Here is an 11554-nt window from a genome sequence, read left to right on the forward strand (position 1 = left end):
GTTTATCAAGTTGAAAAAATAGTAGTTTCAATTTATGTATTCTACCTCAATTTTTGATTTTGGTTATGTTGAAGCGGGTAAAATGGGAGGGTGATGATCGGAACGATAGTCTTTTTAGCGCAAAAAATGAAAAATGAATTCAAAAACTAAAAAGTTAACAATTTGATTTGCTAAAACCTTAAATGGCCATAAGGTGTGGGATTTTTCTCTCTGTGTCTGTCAATTTCTTCAACTATTTAAACGACAACTCGAACATTGAAAAAATGGAATTCAAAGTTTAATTTTAATTAATAAAAACATCGAAAATTGGGGCCAAATTTAATAAATCGATAATTCAATTTTATCAAAAAGACGAATGGCCATAAGGTACACGCATTCAGCAGGTTTGCTGTTGGGCATTATATGGCGCTCAAGAAACAACATGCCGAAAAGATCGTGGCCGAATCTAAAGAATTAAGAGCAAAGAAAATGAAGCTTTCCCGAATTCGTGAAAAGGTAAGTTAAAGTCCTTTTTATCAACAGAAATTCACACAGTGTATAATTTGTTTTACGTTTTAAGCTTTTTGAAATAAGCTTTTAAAACTGTTTACAATTAAACTCTGAATGGATTAATCAGCTCGCGGCGTACGTACACACACTTATTTAGCTTGCTGTTTTAGTATGTTTTATGTTCAGAAAATGAAAATGACCAATTCAATTTATGCATTATAAGGTAGAAGAAGTATATAGAGAGATCAGTGGAGTAGTATCTATAGAACAGGAAGAAGCAGTAGCGAAGAAAGTCAAGTTTGTTTCAGAGAAGGGAGTAAATATTAGACAGCAGAATCCAACCAGGTACAGGTGCACGTAAACTAAAACTAGTCCAATTGTCAAACTAAACTTATATCATATTGTTAGTTTCATTTCATTCAAACCCTTTTTCAAACATGAAAGACATGTTATAAGATAGAGTAAAATGCATTAAAAGTATAATATAAGTTTAAAAAAATTAAAGAAAAACATCAGTCACACAATCAGTTGTAGTTTCAGATTGATTGATTTTTTTTTTGTGATTTCCAAAAACATATATGACAACTGTACTTCTTATTTATCTATCTATTTATCTATCTATCTACTTATTCATTTATTTATCAATTTATTAATTTATCTATTTATAATTATTTTTTTATAAGATGTTCAAATGGTCCAAGTGTAAGGACTAAAAGAAGAAGAAGAAAGGAAACATACCAGGCAGCCCAAGAAATCCATGGAGGGAGAGCAAAAGATACAAGTCCAGGGGAAATTGGTTTGGTAGAGACAGTGTTCCAGAAGTGCAGCAGTAATATCATCTCACAAGAACTAGTGAAAAGCAAGAAAGTGGTAAAACAAGTCATCCCAAGTATTTACAAGACCAAAATGGAATCATTTGAGAAAAGCACTGAAAACATGACCAGAAGTGTCTCCATATATTATAGTGGGGGTATCATGGGAAAAAAGAAGTACCGTTCTGTTTATAGGGATCTTTGTTATCGCCATGATAATTCAGTTAGTAAACGAATAACAGTTAGTCAATGCCCTATACCTAAAATAGTTCCTTACCATAGACTCATGAAATTTATTAAGAGTATTGATGTTGGTACTCTTTTCAGTGTAAAAGAAACTCTCTGTTGGGATCTTCCTGAAGATATGAAATATGATGGTGTTTATAGGGACTTAAAGCAATTACTACTAACTCTTGCAAAGTTTTATCTTTCTGAAGAGGTGTATGACCTTATATGGTTTGAGGGAAATGCTAATACCTTTTATGTTTCTTTAGGAGGAGATGGTGCCCCATTTGGCAAAGATGATACTGCCTTTGCCTGGCTGGTCAGCTTTTTGAATATTGGCAAAAGAGTGCTGAACAGCAATGAAAACTATTTGCTTTTTGGGGCCAATTGCCCTGAAAATGCACTAGTTGTATCTCGCTATGTGCAAAAACTCATGACAGACATCAGTGATATACAAAAAACAACTTTTAAGATCACACTTGACAATAATCAATCACGATCGAGAAATCAAATTCTTGTTTACTGAGCTGCCTAATGACATGAAAATGTTGGCTTATCTTGCAGGAGAGCTGTCTAACAGTGCCACATACTTCTCTTCATTTGGAAATGTGAACACTCAAAATAAGAAATGCCTTACAGGAACTTTTGGCACATGCGAAGGAAGCACCTGGAAGCCATGGGAGTACTCGAAAAGGCTACAAACAGTCAAAAACGTTGAAGCATTCAAGAAGACTCTGAGTAAATCTAAAATTGCTCAACCCACAAAGAGGACAAAAATAACAACACATATTGCAGGGCTTAAAAGCAGACAAGAGTTTGTTCCTTTAGTGGGAGAATTGATTGATTGTGCCCATATAGAGCCCCTGCATTTAAAGAATAATGCATGTGCACACATCCACAGAGTCCTTTTAAACACAGTGGTCTTAATATCCAATCTACATAAGTCTGTTCAATTTTCACAGGTGCCCAAGACCTCACCTATAGCCCTGTACATCAACACTATGAAGACCCAATGCCATCTTAAAAGACTCTCAAAGAGAGTTGTCAAGTGGTTTGATGAAGCACGTGCATCAGGGAAAGAGTTTGACTACAGATTCACAGGTAAAGATTCAAGAAGATTTTTACACAATTTCATGTTTCTTGTCTCCACAGTTGTAGGCCATGCATCAGGATCAGATCTTTTCAATTTACATGCTATTGCTTACATATGCCTCTGCTTGCGTGATTCTGTTTCCCTTTTTACACGCATTGACATCACAGATGAGGAGATAGTCCAGTTACATACAACTTGTTTACACTACTACTTGTCTTATGCTCTCTTCTTTGATGTTAATCCAACCACCTGGCACATTGGTCATGTTGTTGCAGCACACGCCAAAGATATGAAGGCTAAGTATGGGTTGGGGTTGGGTCTGAACTCAATGCATGAGTACGTCACTCTCCTTTGGCTAAGATCAAGGGGGTACAACATCACAAGTAAAAAACCCCCAAAAGGAGATGTGTATATTCCAAAGAGAACTGAGGACTCAGAATTTTGCTACTGTGGTTTTACAAAGGATGCCTCCCAACCCCAATGCTCCTTTTGTGCACATGATCATAGAAGAAAAATTAAGGCAAGTATTGCAAAATGTCTACAATAATTTCATTGTATCTGCTTATCACTGAGTGGTTTTCATTAGCCCATGAAATACACTCCTATATCTTTAACTCATTGTAAGTACTGTGCATGCATTAATTCTTTTTTATACTGTTTGAAATTGTCTATTGCACTCTTATTAAGTAGTGCAATTTGTTTCATAAACCACTCAAAAATGTAAAATGACAAAACTTGAGTACCACCATACCCCCTTCCCTCCCCTCCCCTCCCCTTCCCTCCCCTCCCCTCCAGATCTAACATCCTAATTGAGAGTTTGTTCTGAAATAAAGTTGATTCATTACATTATCATAAATTGCTTTATTATCTGAATTAATGTGTCAAGATAGGAAAGAGCCAAGTACAAAAAGTGAAAGTGCACAATATACTAAAATATATTATTTTATCTGCTTTCTTAATCAGTAATTTTCAAAACAAAATATTGCATGTACACTTTTGATGCTTGTACTCTTGCTATCAAAATGTTTTATTGACATGTTGGAAATAGTAAAAGATAATAATAATTACTAGAGTGGTTTTCATAAACCCCTGAAACACATTTGAGTGTATTTACCACTATCACACTCTCTTATTACATTCTTTTGTTTTCATTTGTTTGAATCAATCTGAATTCGCAGGTTAATTATGAAAACCACTCTTATTGTTCTACTGAACATGTTGGAAAAATAGTTTAACAGATAACATATAATGTTCTACTGAACATGTTGGACAAATAGTTTAACAGATAACATATAATGTTCTACTGAACATGTTGGAAAAATAGTTTAACAGATAACATATAATGTTCTACTGAACATGTATTGTTGGAAAAATAACTTACAGCACAGAGCATAAAAGTATGACCACACTTAATTTATTCACATACTTCTGAGCACAGGTGTTTTTATCTGAAGCTGGCTATTTTACAAATAAGGTGCGTAAAAGCCCATTTGTCTGCAAAAAGCCTGTCCACAGAAGTCAATCAATCAATGAGTTTATTTACACCACAATTAAAAAATAATTAGCTTTGGAATATTTACAAATAAAGGTTTGATGGTGCTGGGGTGCCTGAAGTGTGCAAATATATTAAATGTGGTCATACTTTTACATGTTGTGCTGTAAAAGATAACCTATGTAATGTTCTACTGAACATGTAGAAAAAATAAGTTAAGAGATAACATATAATGTTCTACTGAACATGTTGGAAATAATGTTAATAAGATAACTACTAGCTAATATTCAGTAATGAAACATTTTGTTGAAGTAATGCTCATGCAACAAGAATTGCAAAAGGATTTTGACAAAGACAAAGAGGCAAATTCTTGTGTTTTGAAAATGGAATGAAATTTGAACGATATTATTACTTCAACATTTGTTAGTATTTTTTTTCGAGCGGTACTTCTTTATGTCAGAGAAAGAAAGAAAATACTCATGATATTAATGTTATTTGTTTCTTGGCTTATGAAATGATTGCAGCAATGAAAAGACAGAAGTACTAAAATCTGGTACTTTTACAGACAATTTCTAAGATTATATAAGTATACATAATTTTGTTTTGGTGCAATAAAAAATTTTTATAGACTGTATACAATTATTGACATTCAATACCACATAACAAAAACATCTACTTAATAAAAAGAAATTGTTCTGCTTACTGTCAAAGCTGCTATTTCATGATGAAAATTAAAAATCACCTATTTGTAACTTACCTGTATACTGTAACACAAATAAAAATCTGATGTTTGTTTATAGTTGTCATTGTGTTTACCAGTATTTTATTTCTATCATCATTCTTATAGTTTGATGTCTTGTTTGTTGACTTACATTTTAATTTTGGGATTAACTGGCATACAAAGAAATCAATACAAACAAAATACCGGTATGCATTTTTTGTTTAGTAAGCCAAGACAAACTTTAATGCTAGAGAGATGATAACTATGGTAATCTTCAATCCTAGTCCTCATAGTGCACTTTACAGTATAATTAGGTAGCTTCTTTCTATTTCTTCCTTTCTTTTCTCTCTTTTTTTTTTTTTTTTTTTTCTTTTGCCTACTTTTTGCTTATACTGTAGAGTGTTGAGGATTGCCATAGGTATTCCATTCTCCATAATGGAATTGCAAAGATAATTCCCCTTTTCTCTTTTTGTAAACAAAAGCAAAGTCTTTTACTTGGGAGACAATTATCTTCACTTTATGCCGATACCTCCTCTCTGTAGCCAGTGTCCGAGTAAAATATTTCTTTACATCTTTTGAATCCATCCCAGAGATACACGATAAAAAATTTAGCACCAACTGAAATGAAGTTAAGGATATGACTTCTGCCTTTCTATTACTGGCAATATAGCAGTCGGGCTCCCTGACTTCGAGATCTCTTAAAACCTGACGTGCAGTGCAAAAAAGACCATAAGGAATACATCGGCATATTTCCCCACGATAAGGATTCCTTGTGTGCACTTTTCCACACAGTCGCCTATGAATTCCTTTGAGCCAAATTCTAGCTTCATTGTCTAAAATTGACCCTACCGTTAGGGTGCTTGTGCGTAAGCGGAGAGATGCTGGCAAAATAAAGAAAAAAATATCTTAAATAAAGTTTTCTTTTCAATACATAGAGTGTTATTTACACAACATAAGCTTAAGCAGAGTTTGATATTTACATATACACTTAACAGTAAAAATACACACACATTTTTTTGTTTTTGTTTCAGACTTACCTTTAAAATTTTGTTCTTTTTGAAGAGAGTTTTCAACAGAAAACGACTGTCGAAAAATGGGCAAAAGGGCATCTATTGCCTTCTCACGAAAGAAGTGGTGATCAAAATCCTTTCCTCCCTCTAAACTCGCTAACATCGCTTCCAACGTATCTTTTTTCCTATCTTCCTCATCTAACTCACTATTAATTTCTTCTTGTTCTCCATCCTGTGCCTCAAACTCATTTTCGTCGTCTAAAACTAATTCGAGAACTTCCTCACGACTAAACACTTTGGCCGCCATTTTGTTTTTACTAAGTTACCGCTGAGCAAAAAGAATGGCCAACGTGGCCGTTTTCGGGTGCCTTTGTGCCCGGCATGTATCCCGATCCGATCCGATCCGATCCGATCCGATCCGATCCGATCCGATCCGATCCTATCCGACTTCCATACCTGCCTCGCCTAACTAAAGAGAAAAGCAAGCAAGCAGCAGGAAATCAAAACGAAGGTCCAAAAGCGTCCAACATCAAACAACAGTGACTGATAGATCGTTGACAAGTGATGTCAAGAATAAATCGAAAACTATTAAAAAAGTCGTTTTTCGATTATTCCTTGCTATCAATAAATTCTATTTGAAAATTATTTTTGGAAAATGATAGCTTATTGTGCATTCTCTCGCAAAATATAAAAACCTAAAAATCGATTTTGGGGTATCCTGATACCTTAAACAAGATCTCAGGTCTTTTTATCTCAATTCAAAGGTTCAACTTGCGATAAATCCGTCATATACCAGTTAATCCCTATTCTTTTCACAATATTTTCATTTATTTGTAGTCTTACCGTCGTGATAGAAGTTCTTCTTTGCACATGTCTTGGCCTTGCAATCAGTGTTAGGGCACTTCCACCTTCGTTATTCGATGTTGCACATCGTAGTCACATATTGATCGTCTGATACCACTTGAACATCTCTGTTCCTATCAAAAAGGTTGTACAAGACAAGAATACAGTAGGTCTAGGCACGTTCAAGGTGAAAAATCGAAGAGATTTGAAGAAAAACTTGACTTTATAAAGCTTTTTTCAATCCATCTTCGAAATGTGCTGAGTTGCAAATGTGGAAATAAATAAACAGGTATCCTAATATCTTGATATCAAAATCACGGTTAGGTTTTTACGATCTTTTGGTTTTTGTCTGACAAGTAAGGCAGGTATGTTTATCGATTTAGTTCCTTGCACAACTTTTGATTATTATTCAAAAACGTATTTATTTTTTCACAAGAAAGACTTTTTCTTTTTTATTCTAGTAAAGCGATAGAGGCAATGAACCATGGATAGACGTGTCGTTTTGATCTCTGCAAATTTTCTTATTTTACTGTTACTACTGTTTTTACTGTTTTCTTGAATACTACATTTCCATGTTGGGTATAAGTGCTAATTTAAATGAGGGAAACCAATATTTCATCGAAGTTCTCGATAATTGCAGCAAAAATTCAAGGATTATATTTACGACTAGAAAATGCAAATGCATAAACGAAAAGTCGCCTACCTTATTTTCACAATTCTACTGCAACGTTTAATATACTCGCCTCTGGTGATGTATATCCAAATCCAGGACTCGTTTTGGATTCCACAGACAAGCCTAAGCCGTAATACCCTGCTTTGAAGTGTCCAAAATCTCTCAAGGCAGTACAGCGAAATCATAAACGTCTAAAATGGAGTTGGAGTTACGAACTAAGAAGATATGAATTTCATTATATTCCATCCATCAGTCTTTCTACGCATCGTCGATCTTCAATGGAAACCTATTCTAGAAATGTCAACAATCTGATACCTGTTGCGCTTCTTGGTGCTCCATAGAAAACTCAGCTTTCCAGTAATTTTGCTATCTTGAATGCAAGATCTATTGTCAGAAAATCCACTCAAATATGTGACCTTGTCATTTCTAACCATCAAGACATTCGGCCTTAACTGAAACTTGGCTAAATGGAACAGACCAAGATAATCATTGCATAGCTGATATCCATAACATCCTTCAAAATTATATTTTTCACCACGTCCCAAGAAAGAATCGTAAAGGTGATGGAGTTGCTCTGGTCATTCGAGATGGCTTCACCGTGTTAAAGAACACCCCTATGGCCACTAGTTCACTCGAATCTCCATCTCTCACAGGAATTATATGTTTCACCTAGTCATTATTTATTGTCCTCCGCTGAGCAAACACCCAATAGCAACTGTTTCTTGCACGAATTTTCATCACTTCTAGAAGATCTTACATTATCAAGACAACCAGTTATTATAGCCGGCGACTTTAACTATCCTGTTGATGATCCTACGAATCATGAGGCATCTCTTTATCTGAATTTTCTGGAATTAACTGAATTGATACAAAATGTTACTGGTCCCACCCACCGTGGTGGCCATACGCTGGACTTAATCCTATCGCGTGAAGAGGATAATATTGTCTCACATGTTCATATCCTGTCATCTGATAATACTTCAAACAATAGTCTTATTACCTGCAAACTGAGCTGTTCTAAACCATCACTTTCTAAACTACGTGTCAAGCACAGAAATTGTAATCTCCAACTACATGAATTGATGGTTTTCACGGCGGCCATGTTAGAGGAACTTACAACAGTACCTCATGAACTCCTCTCTTGCTACTGGACAGTTTCCTGCTCAATTAATATTATCTCTAGTACGGCCTTCATTAAAGAAACCTTCATTGGATCCAGACTGCCTTTCAAACTACAGACCAATTGCTAATCTGTCCTACCTCTCCAAAACTATCGAAAGAGTCGTCGCCATCCAATTAAACACATGTATGGAACAAAATCAGCTCTTTTCCAGCAATGCAATCTGCTTATCGTAAATACTTTTCAACAGAAACTGCTCACTTAAAGTTTCCAATGATGTATTAAGAGCTGTTGATCAACACCAAGAAGTGGTACTTGTCCTAATAGATCTTTCAGCTGCATTTGACACGATCGATCACGACATACTGCTTCAGAGGATGAAGATACGGTTTGGCATTGAAAATACTGCGTTGCAATGGTTTGCATCTTATTTAAATCATCGTTTGCAGTCAGTGAAGATCAAAAACTGTATCTCTAAACCTCGTCAAATAAGCCATGGCGTGTCACAAGGCTCAGTACTTGGTCCTTCGTTCAGGACAAAGTTATTGGCAAAATTTCTTTCGAGGGAATTACCTTAAGGCCATACATAAATATCGTGTGTGTATAAGAAAGGGTGGGGAAAAATCATTAGCACCACAAAATATATCAATAAAAGGTTGAAACTGTACGTGCTGACGTTTCTGGCAATCGTCGGAGTAAAAAAGAAGTTGCGTTAACCTTATTTTCTGTAAATAATATGTTCTATATAAATAAAACTTGATATACAAATAGCGTATAGTTAGAACTGTTTACGAATCATTCGAAGTACTCTTTAGAGTTGGAATATCTCTATGATGGCAAAACCCCTAAATTATTTAAAGAAAAAAAGAAATAAAAATATAGTGAACACAATCACAGGGAGCCCAATTTAGATTAAAGTGAACGGAGAAAATAAAAGCGGAAAAATTAAAAAATTCATTATTTTTTCTTAAATTGGAGATCAAGATAATGTCCTCCGTAATGCGAAAGAGGGGAAAAAAAACATTAAAAATGCAAACCAAAAAAATGTCGCCCATAGCAATCTTTGTGGAATGAATTTTTCAAAAACAACACTAGCCCTGTGGGGTGGCTGGTGGTGGGTCGTGTACACGTTACAAAAATTCTTTGCGGTAGAGTAGCAAGGTCGAAATTCGTTCTCGCCCGAGTCCTACGCAGGTAAGAACCTTGACATAACATGGCAAATCATAGAAATCTTGGAGGAAGAGCCAAAAGAGTTTTATATAAATGAGTCCCCCATATCAGGGATCATTTTGATCAAGTTTTTTGTGGAAGCTCGAGGATTAAAAGACGATCAAATCGTGGTTTAAAGTGTGTTGTTTTTTCAAATATGGCGACTGTAGTTTCCTCCCTTGTCAGAATATATAAACAAGATCAACATCAGATACCATAGGGAAATTAGTATAGGAAATCGCACGATCTCGAGTACAATTTGGAAATTAATAGACACGAGTAATGTTTTGAAAGTTCTTGTAATTGCACGAGCCTTTAGGCGAGTGCAATTAAAGAACTTTCAAAACATTACGAGTGTCTATTAATCCCAAATTGTACGAGAAGATCGTGCGATTTTTTGTTTATAGTTCACTCAACAAAGTTTCAGTAAAAAATGCGAAGCGACGCCGTTCATCTTTGTCTATTTGGCGGCCGATGTTCAGTCCATCGCGCAACTGAAATGCATAAAAAAGATTAGTTCTTACGGTTTTAAAATTTTATTTATATGTTTTTTTAAGAACAAAATGATAGAAAATAATTTTACATTCCAAGTTTTGGCCGTGTTTTCATAGCGACTTAATTCGGTACTACTACGGAGTACAATTAACGCTATAATTGTACTCCTCTCGACCAATCAGAGTCGAGTAATTTTGTTGAGTGTACTATAAAATAGGAAAACGAAGGCTCGCGCGAAAAAAAAGTTATAGTTCATTTTTTAATGATTTTTTTTTCTCAGTCGCATTATGGAGGACATTATCTTGATCTCGAATTTCTGAAAAAGCAATTAACTTTTTTAATTTTTCCGATTTTATTTTCACCATTCACTGTAACCTAAATTGGGCTCCCTGTGGTTGTGTTCACTATATTTTTCTTTCTTTTTTTCGTTAGAGGGTGAGGGGTTTTGCAAAATTCGTTCATACAAATCTTTTAGGAATAGCCAAAAGAGTTTTAAATAAATGAGTCCCCCATATTAGGCATTATTTTGATCAAGGTTTTTGTGGAGTTCGAGGTTTAAAAGACGATCAAATCGTGGTTTAAAGTGAGTTGTTTGTTCAAATATGGCGACTGTAGTTTCCTCGATCTTATGTATATATATTCTGACAAGGGACAAAGGCGCGAGCGAAAAGAAATGTTTTAGTGAATTTTTTAATAATTTTTTTTACTCCTTCGCATTACGAATGGAAATTAACTTGATCTCGAATTTAACTGAAAAAATAATTAATTTTTCCGATTTTATTTTCTTCATTCAATTCAATCTAAATTGGGCTCGCTGTGAAAACAATCAACTACCTTTTTTAAGTTGAAACGCTTAAAAGAGTAAAGAAACAAAATGTATAAGGATCTCGCGAAAATCTCGTGACTCTATTAAAAACCCCTCAATTGTGTAGCTCAACATTTCTCTAATTTCCTCCTTTCTTTGCTTTCCTTCAAATTTAATATTTGTAACACATTCACTTACCAGTTTTTGTGTGATGGGAATGGAGAGTAATAACCTTTGATCGCAGTTTTCATCAACTTTTCGTCAGAAGGTAAAAATCAACAGATCGTGTTCTATTTCTTGTTGTTTTCAAGCATCACACCGCTGGCTTTCCTGACCGACGTAATAAACCACAGGCATCCGTATTTAGAGCCTTGTTTACGTACAGCTATCTGTTCATAGCATTCCTGCGGATACAAAGTGAAGAACACCACCCCTCCCCCTTTAGTCATGAAGACCACCCACCCTTTTATAGGTATGAAGGTATCTTCATATCTAAAGGGGAGGGGTGGTATTCTTCAATTCGTATCTGCGTATCCAATAAAACATAAAAAGGAAGTGCCGCCTACC

At 35.0% G+C, this 11554-nt stretch overlaps 3 protein-coding genes across 7 annotated transcripts in view; 1 reads left to right on the plus strand and 2 right to left on the minus strand.

The window, feature by feature from the left end:
* Nucleotides 1–11554, minus strand: part of LOC116289770 (procathepsin L-like) — a 101323-nt gene that overhangs the window by 49712 nt on the left and 40057 nt on the right. Inside the window, exons 1-2 of one of the 5 annotated variants that reach the window (XM_089036554.1) lie at nucleotides 7389–7582; nucleotides 6686–6819 (exon numbers count right to left, since the gene is read on the minus strand). The exons of 1 other annotated variant lie outside the window; for it this stretch is intronic. The gene's annotated coding sequence lies outside the window, so the exon portion shown is untranslated. Of the gene's footprint in view, nucleotides 1–6685; nucleotides 6820–7388; nucleotides 8313–11185; nucleotides 11277–11554 lie in introns of those variants that run through there. 3 more of the 5 variants (XM_089036550.1, XM_089036549.1, XM_089036552.1) reach the window with 3 other exon arrangements.
* On the plus strand, nucleotides 378–3397 carry LOC116288688 (uncharacterized). Its single transcript, XM_089036556.1, has 2 exons — nucleotides 378–495; nucleotides 1173–3397. The coding sequence occupies exon 2, from the start codon at nucleotides 2066–2068 to the stop codon at nucleotides 3164–3166; it is 1101 nt and encodes a 366-aa protein (XP_088892682.1). The 5' UTR covers nucleotides 378–495; nucleotides 1173–2065; the 3' UTR covers nucleotides 3167–3397.
* On the minus strand, nucleotides 5173–6459 carry LOC148907428 (uncharacterized). Its single transcript, XM_089036559.1, has 2 exons — nucleotides 5870–6459; nucleotides 5173–5713 (listed from the first exon to the last, which is right to left on the minus strand). Exons 1-2 carry the CDS (start codon nucleotides 6147–6149, stop codon nucleotides 5220–5222), a joined length of 774 nt encoding a protein of 257 aa, XP_088892685.1. The 5' UTR covers nucleotides 6150–6459; the 3' UTR covers nucleotides 5173–5219.

The sequence above is a fragment of the Actinia tenebrosa genome, unplaced genomic scaffold (assembly GCF_029948245.1).
Source record: "Actinia tenebrosa isolate PJP-AT-01 unplaced genomic scaffold, QUT_ActTen_1.0 PGA_scaffold4__44_contigs__length_22323623, whole genome shotgun sequence".
Classification (NCBI taxonomy): Eukaryota; Metazoa; Cnidaria; class Anthozoa; order Actiniaria; family Actiniidae; genus Actinia; species Actinia tenebrosa.